This window comes from Leucoraja erinacea, unplaced genomic scaffold (genome assembly GCF_028641065.1).
Source record: "Leucoraja erinacea ecotype New England unplaced genomic scaffold, Leri_hhj_1 Leri_69S, whole genome shotgun sequence".
NCBI lineage: Eukaryota > Metazoa > Chordata > Chondrichthyes > Rajiformes > Rajidae > Leucoraja > Leucoraja erinaceus.
In genome coordinates, this window is record NW_026576619.1 from 376703 (window position 1) to 403928 (window position 27226).

The 27226-nt window shown below is 42.4% G+C and overlaps 2 protein-coding genes across 4 annotated transcripts; one reads left to right on the forward strand and one right to left on the reverse strand.

The window, feature by feature from the left end:
• Positions 1-384: 384 nt before the first annotated feature.
• LOC129694535 (CDC42 small effector protein 1-B-like) lies at positions 385-20865 on the forward strand. Of its 2 annotated transcripts, none has more exons than XM_055631262.1 (5): positions 385-717; positions 6939-7223; positions 10855-10959; positions 14029-14132; positions 16504-20865. In XM_055631262.1, the coding sequence occupies exons 2-4, from the start codon at positions 7170-7172 to the stop codon at positions 14104-14106; spliced, it is 237 nt and encodes a 78-aa protein (XP_055487237.1). In that variant the 5' UTR covers positions 385-717; positions 6939-7169; the 3' UTR covers positions 14107-14132; positions 16504-20865. The 2 variants fall into 2 exon arrangements, with proteins under 2 accessions (XP_055487237.1, XP_055487236.1); XM_055631261.1 differs by having other exon boundaries at positions 6942-7223.
• LOC129694529 (uncharacterized) lies at positions 20783-26287 on the reverse strand. 2 transcript variants are annotated; one of them, XM_055631251.1, is made up of 2 exons: positions 24648-26287; positions 20783-20818 (listed from the first exon to the last, which is right to left on the reverse strand). In XM_055631251.1, the coding sequence occupies exon 1, from the start codon at positions 26151-26153 to the stop codon at positions 24657-24659; it is 1497 nt and encodes a 498-aa protein (XP_055487226.1). In that variant the 5' UTR covers positions 26154-26287; the 3' UTR covers positions 20783-20818; positions 24648-24656. The 2 variants fall into 2 exon arrangements, with proteins under 2 accessions (XP_055487226.1, XP_055487225.1); XM_055631250.1 differs by lacking the exon at positions 20783-20818 and adding an exon at positions 21928-22062.
• Positions 26288-27226: the final 939 nt, after the last annotated feature.

Below are 27226 nucleotides of genomic sequence, written 5' to 3' on the forward strand. Positions count from 1 at the left end.
GGGTGTAGGTGTGAGGGTGTAGGTGGGAGGGTGTTGGGGTGAGGGAGTAGGTGTTGGGGTGAGGGTGTTGGTGTTGAGGTGAGGGTGTTGGGGTGAGGGTGTTGGGGTGAGGGTGTGGGTGTTGGGGTGAGAGTGTAGGTGTTGGGGTGAGGGTGTAGGTGTTGGGGTGAGGGTGTTGGGGTGAGGGTGTGGGTGTTGGGGTGTCAGGGTGAGGGTGTGAGTTGCAGAAAGGAACTGCAGATGCGAGTTTAGACCGAAGACAGACACAAAATGCTGGAGTAACAGTGGGACGGGCAACATCTCTGGAGCGAAATAATGGATGACGTTTCGGGTTAAGACCCTTCTTCAGAGTGTCAGCTTGTCCCAAACCACTGAATGCAGCGTCTTGTCTTGTCTTGTCATGGAGGTATCTGTACAAAGGCTTGCCATTTATTCTGGTGCTAACGGCTTGTCCAAGGCCCACCTCTCCGGCGGCTGTGCGCTCGCTATACCCCGAGGTGGCGCTCTCTCTGTCTGAATCACTCGTGGGAAAGGGCGAGAGAGGCCGCACTGACTCTCTCTCTCCCACACTGGGCGAGGGTTAAGCCACACCTCACAGCGCAGGGCAGGGCAGGATCCGGCCGAGGAACAAGGAATGGCCTCTCTTCGTATTTGTTGATATTTCTGTTGAGACGACCTTGACTTTCAGCCGTTTGGAGCTGGAGCCGCCGGTGAAGGGTAAGTCAAGAGTAAAAGTTGAAATCCCCTTTCATTTCCTGTATCGAAACGCGAAGCCAAGTGTTCCTGTCGTCGGAACTCTTGTAGCGACTGGTTGAGTGGGACTGCCGGCGCCCAGACCTGCTTCTCCACACAGGCGAGTAGACGGAGGTGAACAAGAGAGGCAGGGACTGGAAAAAGTTTCCATCTTTGGTTAGGTTTTATGCGGGTTGGAGTCACTTCCTGAAGGGCCGTGGTTTTTACACACACGGGCTGTGGATTTGGCGGCGGCCGCACCATTTCTCTGTTTTATTTCGAAAATGAATTTTCACTGAAACCCGTGTGTGAGTCAGGGGGAGAGGGGGAGAGAGAGGGGGAGGGGGGCGTTGGGTTTCCCACGCCGAAGGCGACACACTGGCGAGCGGGCGGGCACTTCGCTTCCAGTGGAATGCGATTGAGCAAAGGTTGAAAGTGCCTGTCTTGTTGGTGCAATGGATGCCACGGGCAGCGGCTGAGCAACGGCCGTGTTGTAAGACTAGTCTCGCTACCTCCCTCGCCACACTTCCTCTTTGCCCGCCCGTAGACTCTGGTTGGTTGGTTACTCAATCTTGTCAACTTGGCTCCTCTGACCTGTTCTATCCCAGGCATTCGCGACTACCCCTGGGTCTATGTCCCCTTCCTTCCTTCGCAAGCGAAAGCAACACTTACATTTCTCTAGCGCCGTTCGCCACGCCAGGAAATCCCAACGCATTTTTTCCCAAAATTGAGTGCCTGTGAAATGGAAGCATTATTCCCCTGGGCCGCTCCCAGCAGTTCGCTTAGTTTACACACCGTCACCTTTATGTCGACGAGTCTGGGTTTAACACAGTGCCGCCGACATTCTCTTCACAAGTAGAGCTCCACAGGTTGAATCTGTTATTTCCGATGATGTGGGCAGTTTATTGTACATTTCATTGCCTCTCAGCGCTGGGTGTTCAGACATTTCTCTTTCACCAGACTGATTTACATGTTCTCCAAGGACGTTCGAGAGCCAATTACCAACTTCAGTCACACAGCGCATAAACAGGCCCTTCAGCCCGACCTGTCCACGCCTACCAAGATGCCCACCGACACCAGTCCAACTACCTGCCATATCACCCTCAACGTTTCATAACCATGTATTTGTCCATGTGTCTCTTAAAAGTTGAAGTGCCTGCCTTATTTGGTGCTCCTGCTGTAACCGCAAACGTAGAAGTTTGAGGCTCCTGCAGACACGATTGCCAGCCAATAATGTAGAACCCAAAACGCCCAGTGCCTGTTCTTCCATCTGACATGCACAAGGTAAAACACACACACAATGTTCAGTTGTTCTAATGGTTTTGATCGGCCAAGCTAAAGTGTATCAATAGGTCAACTGGCAGTGAGGATTTCATCAGAATACAAACAAACGGGAGTAGGAAGGAACTGCAGATGCTGGTTTAAACCAAAGAGACAAAGATAGACACAAAATGTTGAAGTAACTCAGTGGGATAGACAGCATCTCTGGATAGGGATGGGTGACATTTTCGGTCGAGACCCTTCTTCAGACTTGAAGAATGTCTGAAGGGCCTCAACCCGAAACGTCACCCATTCCTTCAACCCAGAGATGATCCCTGTCCCACTGAGTTACTTCAAAATTTTGTGTCTATTTTAGGCAGATCGAGTCCACACACAAGATTAGAAGTTGTTCAGCCAGAGCTGAAACACACGTCTCGCAATCTACATACAATGGTGTCTGTCTTGTTGCTTCTTGTGCGTGGTGGTGGAAACAGGGCCGCAACATGAATGCTCTTTCCTTAACCCCATCTTAGGAGCAGGTCAATTATCCACATTGAGAAATTCTCCAGCATTCAATAAGATCATGGCTTGCCTTCAATATGACTCTCCCACACTCTTGTTATTTAAATATCTATCAGATTTTGTCTTTAAAATATCCAGTGGTTCAGCCTCTGCAGCTGCCACAACTAAGCCTCTGAAATTAGGCCCACCCTAATTGTAGATGACCCCACAAGAGAAAATATCTTCTTGGCATCTACCCTGTCAATCTCACTTATTTTTTATGTTGCATAAAATCGCTACTCATTCCTCTAATCCCTCTAAGATTAACTTTAACATAGGGCTGGGTATGCAGTACTCCAGGTGTGAAGTCGCATCAACATTCCCCCACTTTTATACTCCATGCCCCTTGTAATAAAGACCTGCTGTACCTGATGCCCCCCCTCTGTGCATCAGGTAGGAGAACTCCCAGGTTACAGTATATTGTGGTCTCATTTCATTAGATTAAATCTCATTAAATTGCTTTTTCATTCTTTCAAAATGGAGAATTGCAAATTACATTGAACTCCTTATCCCATGTGAGTTTTGAGGTAGAGATCAAAATTTATTTCAAACCCTGAAAACTTGTTCCACCATTGCATTGTAAATATATTTTAAATAGAAGCAGAAGTAAACGGTTCAGTCCCTTGCGTCTGACTGACCATCCAACGCGATCATGGCTGTTTGTCTAGTTCTGCATAACCCCATCCGCACTGAGTTCCTGAATCTCGCTCTCCCTATCATGAATACACACAGCGATCGAGTCTCTATTGTCCTCTTGAGGAGAGAATTTAAAAGGTTTGCTCTCCACAGCGTAACAACATTTATTTGTTGTAAAGAGTGGATCCTTTATTTTGACAGTCTTGGCTGCAAGTTGTAGACAGTCTGCTCAGAGAAATGTTAACCCTGCATCTATCGATCAAGTCCTTCATTGACCTCGTATTCTTCAGGATGCTAGACTGGGATACTAGCTATCTGAAGACATTAGGCAAGCCTATAGGTTGTGGAAACATTCAGACGGTACCAGTGTAAGGCTGCAGTATAATCAGATTTCTCTCTCCTTGATTTAATTTGTCCTTTAACCAGCAAACCAGTCTGACCTCTTTCCCTTTGGGTGTGGTATCAAAATTTATCGCCATCCACCAATAATGTCTCAAAGATCTTGGGTTTTTTTTGGCCTGGTCTAACATCTGTTCACCACTACAATTTGCTGGTGTGCCTCGACTGCTGTTGTGGGATCTTGCAATACAAACAAGCTGTCACGAATCCTGCATAACAAAAGTTACACACCTCTGAATTGTCTTTGGTAGACACAAGATCTGGAGAAACTCAGCGGGTGAGGCAGCATCTATGGAGAGAAGGAATAAGCAACTTTTCGGGCCGAGACCCTGCTTCAGACTGATGTCGAGGAGGGGGGGGGGGGGGGGGAGAGAGAGAGAGAAAGGAAGAGGCAGACAGTAGACTTCCTTTCTATCCCGCCCCCCGACATCAGTCTGAAGAAGGGTCTCGACCCAAAACGTTGCCTGTTCCTTCTCTCCTTAGATGCTGCCTCACCCGCTGAGTTTCTCCAGCATTTTGTGTCTACATTTGATTTTTCCAGCATCTGCAGTTCTTCCTTAAACATTCAGAATTGGCCTTTGTTAGATGTAATGTGCTTTTGCACCTCCTAAGGATGTGACAACTGGCAGAAAGTGCAAAGACTTAGTGTCATCTAGTTGTCTCTGTGGATCCCACAAGCTTTGTAACAAATTGCAGTTATTGCTATGCTGTATGAATTACAGCAGGCAATCTGTGCATAGAAAACTCTTGCACAAAGCAATGTAAGCATAGACCAACTTTCGCACTGTTAGTGTTATTTGATTGATAAATGTTGGCCCTGGGGACTGGGTGAACCTCCATCGCTTTGAAACAAAGAGCAGGAGATACTTTTACAGCTGGCTGAGCGAGTAGATGAAGCTTTTGTTTCAAGTTTTCTGTTATGGACGGTCCGTCCAAGAGTAGTGCATTGCTTCACCAACACTAGTCCTCTGGCACTGCTGAATTTATGCTTGAGTGACTGCAGTGGGCATTGAACCCATGATTACTGACTCTTGGATGTGAAAGTAGCAGGTATGATTAGTAAGATGAACATTGATGTTGATAGAAACATAGACAAATAGGTGCAGGACTAGGCCATTTGGCCCTTTGAGCCAGCACCATCATTCAATATGATCATGGCTGATCATCTAAAATCAGTACTACGTTCCTGCTTTTTTCCCCCCATATCCCTTGCTTCCTTTAGCCCCAAGAGCTATATCTAACTCTCTCTTGAAAACATCCAGTGGATTGACCTTCACTGCCTTCTGTGGCAGAGAATTCCAGAGAGGAGGGTTCTTTTAAACTAAAGATTGATCAGCTGGTAAATTGTGCAGGGTAATTGCAGATGGAGCTTAATCCTGGTAAGTATGAGGTGATACATTTGGGGATTTGGGCAGGAGGGGGTAGGGTATATTTAATAAAGGTAGGAAATATACCATGAATGATTGGGAACTTGGGTGTATTGAGGAAGAAAGGGACCATGGTGTAGAAGTAAAGATCTCTGAACATAGCAGCACAGGGTTGTGACAAAGGCATACAGGATGCTGTCCATGTTCTCCAGATATGCTGCCTGACCTGCTGAGTTACTCTAGCACTTCACCTTTATGTAAACCACTATCTACAGTTCATTGTGTCTACACTTTATAAAACATTTATTAGGCCACAGATGGAATACTGTGTGGGATTGTGAACACCGCACCATAGGAAGGATGTGATTGGGGTAGGAGAGGGTGCAGACAGCATTCACATGGATGTTGCCTGGGATGGAATTTTCAGTTGCGAGGAGAGACTGAACTAGTCTGGACTTGTTTACCCTGGAGCAGAGGAGGTTAGAGGGAGACCAGTTAGAATAATGCAATATTATAAGAATTCTTCATAGGGTAGATTTCTTCCCCAAGTATATCCCAGAGATTTAAGATGACGAGTAGATTTGGAAGAGATCTTCTGGAGAAGAATTTCTTCACCCAGAGGTGGATGGAATCTGGAAAGCATTCCTTGAGAAGGTGGTGGAAACGGGTACTCTCATCATTTAAGAAGCATCTGAATGAGCACTTGAATAGTTGCCAAGACATAATAGGCTACAGACTGTGCTGGTAAATGGGCTCAGGAACAGCTTCTAACTCTGGTATCAGACTGCTGAATGGTTAGAGTGTTCTGCTATTCCAAGATTCATCTGGCTGGGTCTCACTTCTCATCCTTGAGTATAACTGACTGTGCCAACATATCCTGAGGCTGTCACCTATCTCCCCCCCCCCCCCCCCCCCCCCCCCCCCCCCCCCCCCACCTCCAACATTAATGCATGGTGTGAAGAAAGGTCCCGACCTGAAACATTGTCTATCCTTTTTCTCCGGAGATGTTGCCTGACCCGCTGATTTACTCCAGCACTTTGTGTCTATCAGTGGCTACTGATCTGTTTCGATAGCATGCAAAGCAAAGCTTTTCACTGTACCTCGGTACACATTACAATAATAAACATAAACTATTTTTTTTATCCTTCCTTCTCCAATGTGTAACAATATATTCTGCACTGTTTATTTTTCTCAGTTCGCACTGCCGATTGTACTTGTGTGCGGTTTGATTGTACTCGCTCGTATATGGTATGATCTGACTAACAAAGACAACTTTTTCGCCATCTACATACACATGACAGTAATAAACCATAAGGCTAAAACTCTTTAATTTTGATAGCTTTCCAAACCCAAAATAATCTGGTTGTCACTAGTCTAGTTGTAAAAGCCCAATCAGATGTACGAGAGGAGTTTGGTCTCGGCATGCCTGGATTAATTTAAAATTGGATCGTATACAAAGATTAAAATCCCTTCACAAATCAGTTGAAATTAACTTTGGTGGTCTCAGTAGTCCAGGAGATTCACTGCATGGGAGGAATATTATCTTTCATCCCTTCTCTTCAAAAGAAGCACTGGAATTTGCATGACACTGGAAACATTGCACTTCTAGCAGTAAAACATTCTTGGTGTTTCACAGGTTCTTGTAAAATGTTTCATGTTTAGATCATCACTCGACTGGCATGCCTGCATTCTCAGAAGTTTAGCTGACTAGTCCAATGCTCGGTTGAGACTTGTTATCAAGATTGGCTGATTAAATTAGAGGTCTTGACACAGGGGAAGGAAGGGTTCTGGTGTTCCACAAATCAATGCTTGGGAGAGAGGATGCCAGGTGAAGAAGGGAGAAAGAGTGATTTAATTCTGGGCTGCAATGAATTATCCATTTCTGTAAGAGCTAAATGTCTCTGGGCATTAGAGAGAATTCTTTGTTGTTTCCTACCCAGAATTGATCCTGAAATTGAATTACTAATCGTCTTCTCCTCAAAGCAGGTTTCGATCCAGGTGTGAAGGGGAAATTTGATGTTCCAGGGAACTGCCTACCCTAACGTTGACATTCACCAATTGTGGACTTCCGCCCACATTGAAAGCAGCCCCCCTTACTTCAGTGTGGGTAGAGGGGGGTGAACCTCGTGGTCAACCTCTGCCTCCTGGACCTATTTCTTGTGAGAAAAGATTCACTGGGTCATCTGATTTTGTTTGGGGGAATCTTTTGGCGAAATGAGCGAATTTTGGTTGTGTTTTGGCTGTTCGGAAGTGGAGAAGGCCCAGCCGGTAAGCCAAACATGAAAACATTGTTTTCTATTTATTTTATGGTATGATCTATAGACAAAGAGTCCATGAACATCCCAAAATAATTCTCCCAAACTGCTGGAAAAATATGAGATGATAAAATAACTTTATTTTAAAGTGTTTGAAGGATAATTATTTGCCCAGGTCACCAGGGAATATAACTCATGGACATTTTAATGGCCACCTAAGGGGCAGTTTCAGCTTGGGTCTGGGGTAAATGATGGAGAGGAACTTCCATTATCACTTGTTGAGTTTTTCCTGTCCTCACCTCTTCCAGCTTGGAGAACGGTCCCGACTGGGAAAAGTTACCTATCCATGTTCTCTGAGATGCTGTCTAATTCCCTGTGTCACTACAGCACTTTGAGCCAGTGTGAGTGATGAGCTGAATGGAGAACTACCTATGTTACGGGGATTTCAATGCATTTGCCGCATAAAACAATAGGCTCTGCTAATACTCCATATGAATACTAAGCACTTAGTATCATCAGGGTGTGTGGGACTAGGTACCATGTGGATCTTTATCTCTAGGCAGAGCCCCCAGCAATAGACTCGGTGATGATTGCAGGGTGGTGGGGGGGGGGGGGGATGAAATTAACCACAAATGAGCAGTGCCGGCGTATTACATATTACGTATTTTGAAGGCAAGCCTACAATTAAACTGGGTGTTACTGGATCAGCTCCTGCCGCTGGGTGAAATAGCTTAGGGTGTGCGTCTTTTTGGGGTGGGGGGTGGGAGAGTGTTTGAGGTTTACATGAGACTAAAATAATGGAAAGGGGTTTGTTTTCTGTAAGTGTGTAAACGGAAGACCAGGTGGCCTCTCTGGAGAGGGAAATGGTTCACATTCTAGTCTGGTTCCTATAAAGATAAGTTAGTAAACCGTCACATTGTAAGTTGCAGAGAAGGGTGTGGGGTGGAGATAGTAAAGGGAATGTCTGATTGGGATTGTCTGTGCCTGAGACCAAGACTGATTAAATTACACAATGGTGGTGTTGTCAGCTGAGAGGGGATAATAAAGACAGTTGTTCTGTCTGGAGGAGATACAAGTAGAAGAATATGAATGAGAACAAAAAGAGGGAAGGAAAACAATGCTGGCACTGAAAGATACTGGCACTGCAGTTGCTGGAAATCTTAAATAATGCAGATATACTTAAAATTCAGCATTTGTGGGGAGAGGGAGAGAGAACAATTACTGTTGGTGATTGTTCGATGATAACTGTCCAGACCTCAAATCAAAAAAGTTGTTTATCTGAGTTGGTTGAGTTTCATGTATAGTTGTAGAATCACACAATGAAACGTGCTCTTCGGACCAACTCATCCATGCCGACCAAGTTGTTTAAATCCTACTTGCCTGTGCCATACCAATCCATGTATCTGTCCAAGTACTTTTATAAATGTTGTAACCACCTCAACCACTTCATTTGGCAGCATATTCCATGCACACACCACCCTCTGTGTGGAAAAAGTCATCTTTCATGTCCCTTCCAAATCTTATGCTTCCCACTAATTTGAATATGATCTGCAAAAGTTGCTAACCTTGCTACCTACATTCACATGCAAATCATTACCATTAATAATGAACAGCAGTGGTCCCAGCACTGATTCCCGTGGCACACAACTCTCTCCAATCCTCCAGTCTGAAAAACAATCCTATACCACCACCTTCTGTCTCTGCCTTCAAGCCAGTGTTGTATCCAATTGGTTAGCTCACCATGGATCCCAAGTAATCTAACCTTCCAGACATGCCTACCATATTGTACCCTGACAAAGGCCTTGCTAAATCCCATGTAGACAATGTCCTCATTAATCTTGTTAGTGAAAAAAACAATCAACTTTGTGAGATTATTTCCCTTGCGCACTTCCATGCTCACTATCCCTAATCAGTTCTTGTCTTTCCAAACACATGTAGATCCTGCCTTTTCTGAATCCCCTCTAATAACCTGCTCACCAATGATGATGGGCTCATGTAGTTCCCAGGCCTTTCCATGAATATTTCATGGATAGAATTTCTTCCCGAGTTTTGAACTAAAGGACTGTACGTGAACAACTGTTTCACCTTGGTGTATTGATTGGGTCATTGGATGATGTGTAAGAAAGCAAGAAATGGGCAGGAGTTGGCTCTTCTGTGGTTGTACAGAGTGTGTAATAAGAAAGGAAGTGCATGTTGGTGGAGATAGACAGAATGAAGCAGGGAGCGGTGGAAGGTATGTTCCCTCTGCAATGCTGAAAGGCAAGTAGCATTACATTGTAGGAGGCGGGAGACACAGAGAATGATCCGTGGAAGATGCTTTTCAAAGGGTAACTGTGCTACATAACTCCTTCAATCGACGATGGGGTGATATGCAATCATGCCACTCCAACTTCAGTGACACCTCACAGATACCTTTAATGCATTCCCTTTGTTCCCTTTATCATGTACCTGTCCACTGTGGATGGCTCCATTGTAATCATGTGTTGTCCTTCTGCTGACTGGTTAGCACGCAACAAAAGCTTTTCACTGTACCTCGCTACACATTACACTAAATTCAAGCTCATTGGAGTACTTGTTGTGCTTTCAGAAACTCCACAGGGAAGGAGAGTTCTGGAGGTTAAAATATCCCGAAGGGGTTAAATTATTGAAGAGATTCTTCCACCTTGAGAATCCACTTGATGCATTCAAGATTTATTTGGGGAAATAATGAAGGATTGAGGATGAACCTGTGCTCTCTATTTTCATTTCTTTATTTACTGAGGAATAGTATCTTTGGCACTGTTTTTGATCTAAATCTTTGTCTGTGGCCTAAAAATAGTTAACCAGAATGTGAAATTTCATTCCATCTACGTACAAAATGCAGGCTGATGGGTCCCATGCTGGGCTCCATTTGGGAAACCAAAACTCCACCAGGCCCCCTTGGATAGAAGTTGAATGTAGCATTTTGACGACTGCCCTAGTAACCCGGACCAATGTTTACCCTTGGTTGAGATAATTTAACAAACCATATGAACTAATCATTGCTATTTGTGGAAGATGATTATGCACAGCTGCGCTGTGTTTCCAATGCTATGAAATGCAACCACAGAATGTTTGGAGAACAATAAGTAACCTGAGTTAATATAATTATTACAATGCTGTGATATGGTCCAAGGTGTTCTTCAGGAATGAGCTACTAAAATATTCCAAACATTCACAACCTACTGCAGGAAGAAGTTTCTTATTCCCTAATCCTAAATGTCAATCCCTTGTTCCACACCAGAGGAAGATGTCTCTTGATATTTCCCATCAACGACTCCAGGAAGGATCTTCTGGAACTCAGGGCCCAGGCAGATGAAGGACTATCAGCCATGATCACATTGAATGGCGGTGCTGGCTCGAAAGGCCAAATGGCCTACTCCTGCACCTATTGTCTAATAGTACCAACGGTGGAACAATGGAAAATGTGCGCGTGCAAGGACAGAATTAGAAATCAGGGGTTAAAGACTATAGTTGGAGTAAAGGGTTGGAACTCGAGAAAGATACTGCAATAGGAACACACTCTTCTTAAATTGGTGAGGATTTAATTGAATACCAGTGAGTTGGGTTTCTGTAGATGGAAGTCATCGTGCAGTTCACTGTTAATCTGTGTTCATGTGTTGCAGAAAAAGCGGAAACGGATCGACAGAAGCATGATTGGTGAGCCCATGAACTTTGTACATTTGACACACGTTGGTTCAGGAGATATGGCAAGCCAAGGATTTTCAAAGGTGAGATGTGGTTCTGAAATGACATGACGTCCCCCGTTTCATAAATTGATGCTCACTGGATCAATTCATATGCACCAGATAACTTGACTGAAACGCATTCAAAGCCTTTAGAGAAATTTAATAAGAGTTACACTTCCCTTTAATTCACTGCAGTTCCAGTCCCAATCCAAATGAAATACAGGCTCACATCACCAGTGCAGTACTGAGCATGTGCTAATGTTGGACTTGCTGCGTGGTTTAAGTATCAAGGAATACGTAGTTTTTTATTTAGAGAAGCATGATTCAAATAAACTGTCAGCATGGTTCTATAAAAGGAAAATCATGTTTGACAAATACAATAGAACTCTTGAGGATTTAACAAACAGAGTTAATAGATAGGGACCAGTAGATGCATTGCTTTGATTTCCAGAAAGCTTTAAATGAAGTGCCACATAAACAGTGGTTGTACACGATAACAGCTCATGGATAAACACACAGCTGGAGTAACTCAGCAAGTCAAGCAGCATCTCTGGAGAAAAGGAGTAGGTGACATTTCAGGCGAGAACTCTTCAGTTTGTGTTATTGGTGAAGCATGTTAATTTGAATTGAAGACATGAGAGATGGAGAACACCAGAACAGTTTGAAATAAGCGCAAAAGGAGGCCACCCTGAAGCCTGCCAGCCCTGCCACTCGATGTTATCATGGCTAATCAGGCCTGCTGTTTCAAAAGTTACAAATAATTCACAATCTATTACTATTAGTTGCCAATTTGCTTGTTTCACTGCATCATACTCAGTTGTTAAGTTGTAATTTCATTTTCCATTCCACAGACAAATTCTAAGCCTACCTTAAGAATCGATGCATTGTCATTTGCCATTTTATTAAAAAAGATTGATAGATGTTCCCAAACCCCGCATTAATTGGCACAGTTGAGTTTCCCTGTGTCATACATCATATTATCCCTCAACTTCGCAAACAGATTAAGTAGCAATTTATTTCTGATGTGTGAGCTTACAATGCCCCCAAACTACTACATTTCTACAAGGCTACACTTTAAATATCCTACATTGTAACTGAAATCCATTGAGCAGCCTGACATCATGTATTAATGCAACCTCTATATCTTTGAAGTGATTGTCCCTAATTGTTCTGCTAGTGATTGACATGTAGCAAGAATGAATCCATTATAATGAGCAAAGGCATCTACCAGCCAACCAATTAATACTCAATAATAGATGATGTATTTTCTGAACCTTAATTAAACCAGACAACTTTCTGCTTTGATACAATAACTGGTCTGCTTGAAGTTTGGGGTACTGTTAGACATTGTTAAGACAGATTGCAAAAGTTGAAATTTGGGGAGAGAGGTAGATTTAGATAAAATTGAGTGTTTACACAGCGAAATGGTAGTTGGAATGAAGAAACATTCAAAACTCATTATAATCTGCAGCAAGGGTTTGTGCATTCTGTGGTTGGAGTTGTTAAATTAAATTACATGACTAAATGTCAGATGAGGTTGGGACAGATTTGGAAATGATCAGTACACATGCTTTGGATTGAAGCTCCTTCCATGATGGGTGTGGCAATAGCCAGATACTGTCAGTTATATTGGCACATACACTGCTGCTCTTGACACATGGCTTGTAATGGCAGCCAGATGTAGGCTGGATGACGATAGAAGGGAGGAAGTTATGACATTTTTTAAAAGCCTTTGCATAGATAAAAGCAAGATTGTGTAATTTCATCAGAAATATACCTTATCTGGTGCATGAAATTTGCATGAAGGAAAAGTTAATAGCTATTATTAACAATGTTATGCCAGTGATTTCCAGAGAGCATGGATAGATTTTGAGAGATGAGGCATCATGGTGTTTTAGGGTGAGATCCTCCTATTTATTGAGATGAGGCACTTTGATAAAGGGTGCATAAAATGTTATTGCAAATAATGAGAATTAATGTACTGGTGTGGATAGAAGATTGAGTGAAACATGAGACATAAATAGATCTTGTTCTGATTGGCAATGTGCAATGCATTGTACCACAGGGACCAGTGTAGGCTGCCTCAACATTTTTCAGTTCATATCAATGATGAATACACTAAAGTTATGGTTTTCTAACTTCACTGGTGACACAAAAGTAGATGGGAAACCAAATTGTGAGAAGGTCTAAAGAGGCAACAGTGATTAGTGAAGATATAATGTGGAAATATTGGTAGAAAAATACAATGAAATGAGCTAAATCATAAGTAATTACAAAGGGATCGTGGTATCCCAATACATAATTTACAAAACGTTAATATCTAGGTACAACAAATAATTAGCAGAGGTAACAATGTTGTTGCTTACTTGAGGATTTGGATGCTAAGGTGGGTGTGCCTGGGTGGGAGGTTTATGCTGAGTTATACTGGCTATTCTTGAGACTACATCCTCTATGTACAGTCCTTAGTTATGGAAAGATGCTCATGCATTGAAAGCAATTGTAAGGACCTGAGAAATGGGAACATCAGCAGCAGCAGGCTATCTGGTCCTTAGAGTCTGCTTTACTATTCATTTCAATCATTGCCATTTTCTCAGAAATGTTCGGAAATCAAGTTAAATATATTTGGAATGAATACATGATTGATCCTGCAGAGCCACCTGGGTTATAGAATTCTGAAAAATGGACATGATATGCCAGCTGTCCTGCACAAAGTGTTGTACAATTGCAATAAGAATTTGTCATTCTTGTATTCAGCTCTCCTTGTACTTGTTACACCTGCATATTGGCCATTAACAACTTGTGTTCAGGCACACTGCCGCTTCTTATGGATGGTTGACAGGGAACGACAATCCATTTCTTGTCCATGGAAATAGCTGTTTGAGAGCACATAACATTGCCAAAGTGTTATCTGGTTGTCTAGTTTTTCAGTTGATGTAATTTTGTTATGTCCAATTTGGCTGCTGCTCATCCTTGCGACATAACTGCATTTCCCTTGTTTGTGAATTGATTTGAAAGGTGCCAAATAAATGAGAGGTGCTTGTTGTGCTCTGATATTTGGTCCTGATGATGCAGGAGAATTTGTTTTCACTTTTATTTTATTTTTCTCTGCAGTCGGGATCTGTTCAGGAACGGATGAAGTCCAAAAGTGGACTAGTCACAAATTCTGCTACCGACACAAAACGACCATAGCAAAGTCCAAGGTGTCATTGCGGCAAGTAAGTCTAATGCTTAGACCTCAGAGCTTGGAGACAAACTGTTGGTCACAATATTCACTACAATTCAAAGGTACTGCATTTGCTGGCAACTGCTTTGGAAAGCATTGAAGGTGTATTGTGGAGAAAGTCTTGATGAAATATAAAATATATTAAACCTTTCAACTAGGGTAGAGTTATAGTTGAACTAACAGTCATAAACACAAGCCATGAAAATCAATGTTGAATATACAAGGCATACAATTGATTACCAAGCTAGAAAACCAGATACTGAGGTGAATATGAGTGGGAGAGTTAGAATATTGGAGGTACAAGATTCATTGAGGGAGGGATACTTGAGATCAGAGCTTCAATTAGGCACTTTCTAATAGTGGCATAGATTCGTACAGTACAGAAACAGAAGATAAACACAAAATGCTGGAGTAACTCAGCGGGACAGGCAGCGCCTTTGGAGAGAAGGAACGGGTGACATTTCGGGTCGAGACCCATCTTCTGAAGAAGGGTATTAACCTGAAATGTCACCCATTCCTTCTCTCCAGCGATGTTGCCTGTCCTGCTGAGTTACTCCAGCTTTTTGTGTCTACAGTTGAAACCAGCAACTGCACTTCCTTCCTACACAGCACAGAAACAGGCCGTTTGGCCCACCAAGTCCACGCTAACCATCACACTTGCCTTATACTAGTCCTTCTTATCCACTTTTGGCCCATGGTTTGCTTATTTTGTCAATTCAAATGTTTGTCTAGATGCTTAAGTGTTGAAAGAGTATCTTATTTCCCCCCTCAGAAAGAGTGTATAGTTTTTTTAAAGTTTAGAAATACCCTGTACATCTTCGGACTGTGGGAGGAAACCGAAGCTCGGAGAAAACCCACGCAGATCACGGGGAGACCGTACAAACTCCGTACAGACAAGCAGCTGTAGTCGGGATCGAACCCGGGTCTCTGACGCTGTAAGGCGGCAACTCCGTGCAGCCCTGGCTTTTACAGGGAAATTGTCAAGTATTATAACACGTTAAGTTAGGTTTGGAGTTGAGGCAGGTTATTTAAAAGGCCTTTGGACAGGTACAAGGATAAGAAAGGCTTAGAGGGATATGGGCCAAATACTGGCAAATGGAATAACCTTAGATGGGGCATCTTGGTTGGCATAGTCGAGCTGGGCTGAAGGGCCTTTTTCTGTGCTGTATGAGTCGATGTAATCCTCTGAATAGAAACTTGAGCTGTAGTTTTTGAGAGCTGCCTAATGTTAAAATTTGACTTGGACCTGAAGAGCTTTGATTAATGCAGTATTGAATATGTGGGCAGAGAAAATCATAAGGAGTTTTTCAAAGCTAAAAAATGGTAAATTCTTGAGTCACCTGATCTGAACCCAATAGAGCATTTTATATGCTGAAGAAAAAACTGAAGGGGACTAGCCCCAAAACAAGCATAAACTAAAGATGGCTACAATACAGGCCTAGCAGAGTATCACCAGAGTAGACACCCAGCAACTGGTGATGTCCATAAATCGCAGACTTCAAGCAGTCATTGCATGCAAAGGATATGCAACAAAATACTAAACATGACTACTTTCATTTACATTACATTGCTTGTGTCCCAAACATTATGGTGCCCTGAAATGGGGGGACTATGTATAAACACTCTTTGTAATTTCTACATGGTGAAACTAAAATGTATATAAATGGCCTTTATTAAAATCTGACAATGTGCATTTTAACCACGTGATTTTTTTTTTCTATTACAAATCTCAAATTGTGGAGTAGAGGCAAATAAATAAATGATGGGTCTTTTTCCCAAACATTATTGAGGGCACTGTACATATTTGGATGTCAGATGTGGATAGATCCAACTGGTGGTAATGGCCACTTCCATGTTGATAAATGCTCATGGATGAGCTAATGCAGAAATGATGGAATATGCATTGTTAGCATGCAGGCTGGTGTCCTGCTCCACGCGAGTCTCCATCCACCCCTGCATCATCTCCTTATGAGTTTCCTCCCACCCTAGCCTCCTACTATCTACTCTCTCTCGTGTCCATGGGTCATAAGTTCTAGGAGCAGAATGAGGCCATTCTGCCCATCAAGTCTACTCTGCCTCATAGCTGATCTATCTCTCCCTCCTAACCCCATTCTACTGCCATCTCTCCGTAAAAGGTATTATGAAATATTTTTGCCTTAGCCCCTTGAGATGACTTCCACATATTCCACATACTTCTCTCTGGAGATGGAATTATCCCCAGAATGTCCAGTAAAATTTATGTTTATTAAATATATTGATAGAAAATATCTCCAATATTGAAGTTTGTATATGTTGATCTGAGTTGAACTTGGTGCTGACATGCTAAAAGTCTAAATGGCTTTTTCCAATCATTAATTTTCCAGGTAATGACCTGCTAATGGATCGAGATGAACTTCCTTGACTGCTCCTAGAACTTATGACCTCTTACAAGAAGTTGCCTTCTGATGGTTTGGACTAATTTATACTTGGGACATCTGTTCTTCATCCTGCTCAAGAAATCAGCACTGATGGTTCTTTGTCCTTTTGAACTTAAATGCTACAATTTTCTAAACAAGGAAGGGACATTGATCTGCTGAATCTCTTCGAATGCTTTCCAGAAATTTTCTAAATCTGTTTCTTTATATTTCTCCTTGGACTCCAGGTCATGTTGCTAGATATGCTGTATATTGAAAGTGTAAAACAGTATTTTGTTGGATGATTTTTGCCTGAGGATGGAGAGAGTTTCTGCTGCTTAAAGTAAATACTAACTAAATTGGGATAGTGGTATTGTTGGTGAAGTTGGGTGGGTGGGGGGGTACATTAGATCGGGGTTGATGACCTAGAAGCTTAAAAAATGTTTGAACCAATTTAATAATTGACAACTTGCTTACATTTGGAAACTTCTGGAAATTTTCCCATTGGAAAAACAGATGGCTCCCAATGATATCCTCGTCACTCTGATGCAAATTCGACCAAATTAAGCAGAAGGATCTTGCTAACTGCAATTTCTCCACAGAGAAATTTCTCAAACTATCAGCTTTGCATTATGACTCCAGTATCTGTCACAAGTTCCTAATGGGGGAAAAAAAGCTAAGTGTTCCTTATATTTCTAGTTTTCAAGAGAACATCTACTGGTGCTTTTTGCATACAAGCACTTTGCGCTTTCAAAGCTGAGGTGGAGGGAGGAAGAAATATAGTTAGATTTTCAGCATTCAGATTTGCACTTTTCTGGTGGTGTGGAAAGCGCACCACAATCACATCTAGTTTCCATGACGGTCAGATTTATTGCAGAGCAAAGATGCTGATCTTGGCCAAAGTTAGCCTCGGGACATCTCCCTTCAGGATGAACGAGGAAGAAAGAAATCCAGTTCTGATTGCTATGGAGGGGGGATGAAGTAAGAACTGCTTATCTACTAACGATCTTGAACAGTGAATGTCCTGATATGATAGCTTCTGTGTTGTCTTGCATGTAAAATGATTGTTGGGTAAAAGTCACAAGTTGCAAGCATATGTGTTTTCAGTCAATCAATTTCACAGGGCATCAAACAATTCTCCACATGTGGTTGGACATTTTGGCAAGAGTGATTTGCATACATTTGTACAATAATGTCTAATGCAGATCAGCAATAGTTTTTTTTGCAACATGACCATATTTCCCTTTCCCATCTAATATAGCGCACACCTGTGTATGTATTGCACAGTTACAATGCAGGCTTAGGCCAAAGACTATTGGTCAAACCATGGCACTTTCTGAAAACATGTTCATTATCCACTTTTCTCATCCATGATTAACTACAGGGCATTTTCTATTGGTTTACAAAGCATTTTTTCTCGCCTTATAGAACCTCCCAATTGATATTCTGCTAGTAATCCACCATTTTAGCAATGAATACATGGGAATTAATTTTAATAAGAAATATTTTGCATTATTTTCACATGAAATCCTCATGAACTGTTGTTTCCTTTGGTTCCAGTGCAGTTCCTATCAATCGGAGTTCTTGATTCATTTGTGCAATGCTTGACAAACTCTTTGATCTGTGTCTCACAGCCCAACAGGTTTGCAGAAACTGGGATAAACTGATTTAATAAATAGGATTTGCAATCAATTAAGCAGCCCAACTGATCCATCCTGATCGTTGTGCTCTTTATCAGTTTTTTTTCTCACCCTAATCTAATCAATTTATTCTGTTGGCAATTTCTTCTATAATTCTTCCTCCTGCATTAATGAAAACTGTTTGCACATGCAAATTGCAGAGTAAGACTTTAAAGTCTTGAAACCCACATCCCACCACTCCACCATCATCTCTTTGTACCAGAGAGCAATGTTATTTTCCAGTAACAGCATTCCAATCAGTAACTTGGTTAGAACAGTCCTACATTTCAAACCCAATGTGGCAGAAAACAATTTTAGCATTTACTGTATTGATGAAACTTGTTTAAAATGCATATGATTGTTGGATTATAAATTGGGATGCTTCATTCTGTCAAGAACTATAGAACTGTATGTTAGGAATGTTTCCAAGACTAACTGAAGAACCTTCATTTCTGGTTCAATCTGACCTCAAATCATTACCAGTACATTTAAGGTGACCCTTATGTAATAGTCTTGTTTTTTTGTTACTGTCTCAATTAATGACACAAAATGGAGTATTGATTATGCAGCTTAAGTAGTAGCTAGCTAAATGTGCACCCCCACAGGACTGCTTTGCTACAGAATAGCTTCCCAAGTTATTTTAACCCTAGTACTGTAATCATGAATGTTGGATGTGTTCTGTTTCTGAACTATATGCTTACTCTCTTCCTCATACATTCTCATGGTGTTGAAAAATAGATTTGGCTTGTTTCCAGGTGAACATCAAACTCCAGGGTTATTTGTATCAAATTTATTAGGTCTAAAATGATGAAAAAATTACAGTTTGAGAAAATTAAATCTATCTCTGTGCCAGAACTAATTGATAGACAAATGAGCCGTGACCACAGTTAATGAGTTTGGCGATACCCAAAGATGTTGTGCGATTGATGGTTGTTCAACCACACATTTTATGATTAAACGAGTTTGCAAAATATCTCAATCTGTTCAAGATCACAAGATAAAGTTATTCAACCCATCTTGATCAATTGTGGAATCCAACCATCCTGTACATTAGGTCACAATATTTCCTGCTACTGGAGAAGGCCTTGCTATGCACTTACAAGTAAGCATATTGTATCACTATTCCTGCTATTATCAGGATCCCAGCCACCTGCTACTTTACTGGAATTGAAGTACAAAAACATGCTAGTTCTGTGCAGATGAGATTGAGTTGCCAATGTGGGGTTGGTCCTTTGAAATCTCCATTTTGCACTGCATGCTGAGTAGATTGGCTACTGTTGGTAATAAAGGCTGATTACTCTTTGGATAGACTCTGCCTTTGTCATATAGTGCTGAATGGTATCTGTGCAATTCGGCAAGGGTGAGTGCTGACTTTGTCCCTGATCTCTTTTCACTGGTGTACATGGAAAGAGCACGCTATTTGTATTTTTTTAATGTACATTTTGTAATATTTTGTTTCACCAAGTTTCTGGTTCCTGGCAGTTGATCTTTCCAGGAATTGGGCTGCCCTCCTGTGGACACTCAGGCATGTGTTTTGCCCTAAGGAGGAGAGGGAGTTGGATTGAGCTAAACCAAGTCCTATTTCTCAATCACTGCCTCGCCCAAACACTCGTCAGGAATCATTGGATAATGATCAGAAAGACCAGTGATCTGACTCTCTTTTTGATTTTCCTTCAAGATGTGCCAAGTTAGCTCCCTTGCAATCATCCCTGACTGTTTTAACACAAACTGGAAATGTAACCTGGGTCAGTTACAGGCTATTTTTCTCCCAATGAATCACCAAGGAGAAGCTGTCCGCCTATTACTTAAATGGAAAACCTGGTCTACGCACTTCCTTATGCTGGGGAAACTGGCAGATACTCAAATAATGGGACAAAGTACTGAAGCTACCTAAACCAAACTGTTGGGAGGTGGGCTAGTTTGGACTATATTCTAATGATACTGGCTTTACTATTTTGACCAACTAAAACAATTATGTCACTTCTCAAAGTTTGTATGTTGTTGACAGCTGGGCTGCTCAAATTAAAAAACAAACAGCAAAATCATTTTTTGTGTACACTGACAAATAGCTGGGCTATTTCTTGTCTGTGACTAGTAGTCTAATTTCTTGGCCCAATCATCAATGATAAAGCATAAGATATCAATGATACATTTTTATATATATGGTAATTGCCTAAATACAAAGGTCTCTTTAGTTTAGAACTGCCAACGGGATTGAATTCTACACTGTTATTGCTGATGCTATATAGATAGCAGGGAAATCTGATTGGAAAAATTGCCTTTAAAAAGCTTGGCGTGTATGAAATAGCTGGTGTTCAACCGAATAATAGATTAATTACCGGATCACTTTAAGATGAAAGTGTAGAAAATGTCACTTGAAATAAATGTTGATTATTTCTGAGCTTGCAAGTGGACTTGCTGTATTACACATTACAGTTTTAATCTTTCTTATTTAGCTGTAACTATATCACAACCTTTTTCTGTCCTATTGAATGTGATGTGGTGAAATTGCTTTTTGTAAATATTGCCACCATTGTATGAATGCAAGCCATATCTTGATACTCACTGATGGTCCACATTATCAGGAAATCTTTTCTCTCGGTGTTCTGTGAAATAAGATAAGGATGATTTTATAAAGTTCTTTCCAAAGGGTCTCTCTTTTGATTAATGCATTCTCAGAGGAATTTTCAGTTCATCTTAAACTTAGCCTTGTTCTCCTGATATTCAAGTAGATTTGCGTCACACTGGTTACAGGCTGACGAACAATGACCGATTTCGGCTCGGCATTGCTAAATCCAATTGCAGTGTCTTCGCTGCTGTTTTGGTTAACATTAGCTTTGTAAATGCACACCACAAATGGTTCTGTGGATTTCACAGGATAATTCCCCTCCACATTGTTGTGGAATGATTTGTAACCACGTCAACAATAAGTGTAATGGGTTTAAGTATGGAAATTAAATGGGTAAGGCCGAAGGGGGCTCCTCGTGTTTTGCCAATGTGTCTAAAACTGACTCCTTGCTGCACTAATGCTGCACAGTGGCCATGGAACAAATAATTCCATCAGATGACAGCATATTACAGATTCTCTTTGTCTGCATGAGCTTTACACTTTAGGATGTCTCACACGTTATTCTTTTGGGTAACTCCGCTGCTTCTGTATGACAAACGGATTTTATTTGAGAAAATATAAATAATTTTCAATTATTTTACACAAACCAGCAGTAATCCTGTGCTCACAATTATAGGTTACAATTCCATTCTTCTTTTTGATGTGTTCCCACCCCTGCCCTTCCCTCTACGTGCTCTCAAACCATCTCAAGTTCTGTGCTTTCCTCTTCCCCACTACATCCTCACCCTTTATCTCACACCATTCCTCAACCTTTTACTTATATATCCCTTCCTTGCATATTTCCATATCTCCCCCTATTCTTGACCCTCTTCCTCTTCTCTTCCCCCCCCCCCCCCCCCCCCCCCTCCTCCTACCCACTGCCCCTTGTTGTGTTGTGGCTGCAGTGATTCTGAGCCAGAATGAAAAGGCTGATCATGTTCCAGTCATCCATTACCCTCAACAATGACATACATAAAATGAGGGAGGTGAGAAATTTGTGCCAAAGAGGCAATAGAGACCATCACATCTAACAAATCATCATTTTCATTCCATAAAGGTTTCATTTTCAAATGGTGACCAGAATAATGATCACAAACACAAAGTTAAGTTATATTGTGTTTAATTTATACAGATCGTGCAGAGAATCACTCTGTGATACACAGCAGTAAAATTCTGCAGAATATTTGTGGCAGTCCAAACCATTCTCTCTTTATTGATATTGAGGTTAGTTGCCCACTGCTCCTGTTGGGAAAATTGAGATAAGAAAAATAAAGCAATGGCTCAAGCAGCATTTAAACTGGGGATCATCAACACTTTCTGAGCATATTAACCAAAATAACAAGAATAAGATTGCACAATTTTATCCCATGGTTTGTGAATGCAAAGTACAGTATTAGAACCAGTGCATTACTATAAAGTTATCCTATTCAATTCCCCGTTTACCCCATGCTAGAGTCTCGATTATTTGTAATATTCAATATGTCTGAACTTCAACACAATGTTGGTTACTTATTTAACAGTAGAGGGCATACTAGCTTGTTACACAATTATACATTTTCTCACAGCTTTGCGGCACAGTGTTTCTCTGGCATTTTTTCTTCGCAGTAAATAATCAGTTTCACAATATTCTTATTCATTTATTTTAAAAATCTTATTTGCCTTAAAGTTGGCAACTTAACAGTTCACTGGTAACAAAATAACCGTAATAAATTATATCCCTATGGCAATATGCAATTTGAACAGATTTTCTGCATTCATAACAACTGTTACCAGGACCAGAATAAAACGCATGTTAATAAACAGAGGTAATAATTCCTGTGCTTCCTTTCAATTTTGCCTCGGTCCTAATTTCCACAAAGAAAGCTCATCACCATGTCCACTTCCTCAGAAGTTTGAAAATATTTAGTATGTTGCTGAAGACTTTATCGAACTTCTAGGGGTAGGAAGCATACTGATTGATTGCATCACGCCCTGGTTCGGTAACTCAAACATCTACATATTTTATTTACGGTCAGCATTAATGATTATTCTTTTATTGTATTATTGATTAGTGTACATTTGTGTTATTATATTAATGGGCCTTTAAAGCTGCAAAAAGTAAGAATGTAATTGTTCTGTTCCTCAAATTAAATCCTCTTGACTTCTTTCCCACAGGCCAAGGTCAGGGCCCTGATAACAGTGCTCCTCTGCAAAATGATCTTCAACCCCGTCCATCACCCATCTAGGTTCCCACTCTCCCCCCCCCCCTTGCAATCCTAACGCTCCCTTTCCACACACTGGGGCCCCAATTCCCATTGTGTTTTGTAATTTCTGCAATACACCATGTAGGTCTGGTCACAGACCTCTATTCTGAAAAATAATCTGCTATAATATGTGACTAACAATGGAAGAATTCAGCAGATCAAGTAACTTTGATGGCGAACAAAGTTCAGGTTGTTGAGCTTTCAAGTAATAGAAGAATCATGCATGAAATATTCTTTTGGTCTACTGGCGGCCTACTAAGTATTTCCAGCTTTTTCACTCAATTATCATCTTTACTTCTCAGGCCCAACAGGCTTAGCAGAAGCAGAATAAGGGTAGCAGTGCAGCTTAAAAGTTTGTGTACAGGTAAGGAAGTGATTTTTTCAGGCCTGTCATCGTTAGCAGCAAATAACAGTCAGGCTTTAATGGAACAGTCATTTTGTGAGGATCTGCATAGATTAGTTTAATATTATCACGACATCCCTGAGCTTGGCACCAGGAAGGCAACACGTCATCCTGAAGGTAGACACAAATGCTGGAGTAACTCAGCGGGTGAGGCAGCATCTATGGAGAGAAGTAATGGGTGACGTTTCGGTCTAGACCCTTCTTCAGACTGATGTCGGGGGGGGGTGGCAAGACAAAGATAGAATGTAGGCAGAGACAGTAGGAGAACTGGGAAGGGGGAGGGGAAGGAGAGAAAGCAAAGGCTATCTGAAGTTAGAGAAGTCAACGTTCATACGGCTGGGGTGCAAACTACCCAAGCGAAATATTAGGTGCCGTTCCTCCAATTTGCACTAGGCCTCACTCTGACAATGGAGGAGGAGCCCAGGTCAGAAAGGTCAGACTGGGAATGGGAGGGGGAGTTAAAGTGCTGAGCAAACAAGAGATCAGGTAGGTTACGACGGACTGAGTGGAGGTGTTCAGCAAAATGATTGCTGAGCCTGCGCTTGGTCTCGCCAATGCAGGGAAGTTGACACCTGGAACAGCGGATACAGTAGATGAGATTGGAGGAGGCGAGGTGCAAGTGAACCTCTGTCTCACATGGAAAGACTGTTTGGGTCCTTGGATGGAGTCGAGGTAAAGGGACAGGTGTTGCATTTCCTGAGGTTGCAGGGGAAAGTACCCGGGGAGGGTACTTGATTATTGTACATTTGTGTTATTATATTAATGGGCCTTTAAAGCTGCAAAAAGTAAGAATGTAATAGTTCTGTTCCTCAACTTAAATCCTCTTGACTTCTCTGGCAATGAAGGAGCCCAGACAAAGGTCTGCATGGGAAGGGGAATTTGAATGGTTAGCAACCAGGAGATCCAGCAAGCCTAGGCTGACCAAGTCAAAGTATTCAGCGAAACATTCTCCTTGTCTAAGCCTGGTCTTGCTGGTGTAAAGGAGGCCGCAGCAGGAGGATCGAATGCAGTAGATGTGGTTAGAGGAAGTGTATAAGGTTTGGTCGAAATGTCCTTTAACTGAAAATTACCACTGTTGATAACCTCCATGTTGTACCCAACAACACATTGAAAACCATCCACATCAAATTCAGTTTTGAAACAGACTGCACATTTCACTTCTCACTCTGCAGGTGCCTTACCTCATTGACTTAAGTCTCATCCTTTGTGTTTCTCTGTAGGAAAGTCTTGATTTTATGATAGAGGGCCTGGACCCCCTTCTTCAATTTTTTCCAGTAATCTTTGGAGTCCATGACCTCCTGATAGGCAATGTCACTCAGCACACAGGTGTACGGGTTTGAGTCCAAACACGTTACATTATTGAGATGGCACTGCTTGTCCAGTCTGCTGCAGTTACACACCTTGTAATTGCATGGTTTCCTTTGGAAATTGCTGGGCTGGTAGTCATTGGAATGCAGAGTGATGCCAGTCTTTGTGTCCATGATGCCCCGAATACGGGACATGCTGCTATTCAGACAGTTGCAGTACCAAGCGCTCCACCTAGCCCAGCTGTAGGAAGAGCTGTCCAGGGAGATCACAATAGTCTGTGGCTCAGGTGATTTTGTGATTTCTATATTTCCCCCCACCGTTTGGGTCACGTGTTTGTCAGGCACAATGCTAAATTTATGTTCCTCTATTTTGGCCACAACAATATTTTCAGTTATTTTACTTGGGGTGGTTGGGGTGGTGACTGTCACATTATCAGTATTTTCATTCCCCGCAGTGACCACACGCTCATCTAATGCATTTGTATCTGAATAATGTTTGGTTATGATTTCTCTGCCATTGGTTAAAATGACAGAGTTGTTACTGTTTTCAGACCTGGTAATCTTAATTTCTGACCTATTGCCGATTACGAGGGATGAAGCACTATCAGTATTGGTCCCATTTGAGGTGGCAACAATTATTTCATCGCCTTTATTTAAGATAATTGGAGTTAAACTGGAGTTTTCAGATTCCTTGGAGTTGGTGATGATGATCTCGGCCCCACCACCACCACCGCCCAGCACGATGGGCATCGACGTATCATTGCCCCCTGTTTCTGAATGGGCAATGATGATCTCGTCGCCAACTCTTAGCACAATGGGCATCCTACTCTCAGTCTCCGTCCCGTTTGAATTGATGATCACAATCTCTGCGCCACTATTCACTGGCACTGGGACATCAGTCTGGAGGGCTGCCATGTCATTCAGGGTCCCCGTCGCAATACGGGTGGAGTTAGAAAGAACAACATGGGCCGAGGCCTCAAGCAAGGTGTACTCAGAACTGCTAGGCTGGGTACTAGTGGGCTGGCGACCAGTGGAGTGGTTGCTGCTACTGCTGCTCGCTATGGCAACCACCACGGTAGCCTGGTCACTGGCCTCGATGATGGACACCATGGTCGAGGTGGCATTGGGCAGGGCGCTACCGTTCGAGGCAATAGCGGGCAGGGCGCTACCGTTCGAGGCAATGGCGGGCAGGGCGATGACGGGCTGGACGCCTGCGGCCTGGGTGCTGCCGGTGGTCGTGATAAGCAGCGACTGCGCACTGTTACTCGGCGCCTTCACCTCCTCAACCAGCTTCACCTTCGTCTGTTCCCGCACGGCAGTCAGCGTGGCCCCGAGCAGCATCGGCTGCACAAGCAACAAGACTAAGGTCGCTAGTCGCATAGCTGTCGCTTGTGTCCTCAGGCGGTAAGACGTGGGTTGCACCGACCATCATGGCGGCCATTAGCGGCAGCGACGGTTGCCGGCGGCGCGCGCGTATCCAAGGGCGCCCTTTCTGCCGTCACGTACCTCGTGCTCACACCCTGACCAATCGCGCGGCTTCCCGCCCAAACACCGAGTTGTCCGCTCGCCAGCCCAACGCCGTCATCATTCTGGACAATCCCGACCTTACTCTTTTCAACAATTACCGTCTACACGTTCTTAAAATATCGTCGGTTGTGTTTGATCTCTTCATGTGATGCGGTTACCTCTGGCCACAAAGGGTAAAGAAAGTACAATAATGCAAAGTATGGCCACTGTGAGAACTGGATCTTTGGTCAAGGTGACATGGCTACCTAGTGCTCAGGTGGCTGATGCCTTTGGAGTTTAAACCTCCAGTTTAAATTCTATTTGGAATATTTTGGAGGACCAAGAACCAAGATGTGATCCTAGTCGCTAATCATAGTAACCTGCCACCTGCAAAGACTAATTCACCACCTGCACAAATAAAGAGAAACCCCATCATGGGAGTCAATGGGTTACAAATGCCAAGACAATGCCATGCTAGACTCTTGTGGAGGTGTAATTTCTTCAGCATGGTTATTCAAAAAGCTGCAAAAAACCAGGAGCCACCATCGTCATGTACAGAACTGCCAGGCAGTGGGATGGCTCAGATTGGCTTTTCCAACACCACATCCATCCTGTAGCTACGGACTACAGAGGCTGCATCTCCAAATGATAGGGGCATCTAAAAGTTTCTGATCTTCCATCAAACAACTGGCTCAGGTAACTATTTATGCTGGCAGGAAAGTTGCAAAGCAGAGGATCCAGGTGAAAAAAAAACCCAAATAAAAGGCCAGGAGAGTGAAGAAGGATTTTATTGCTGATCCAGAATGGACTGTCTGAAAGTTAATTGATCAATGATTCAACTTTCAAACAGGAAATTGGATTTGTAAATCATGTGTGAAAGCAGAGTGCGAGTCATTCATAGGGCTGGCATATAGTGATTGAATGGTCTCCAGTGCTGTACGATTCAA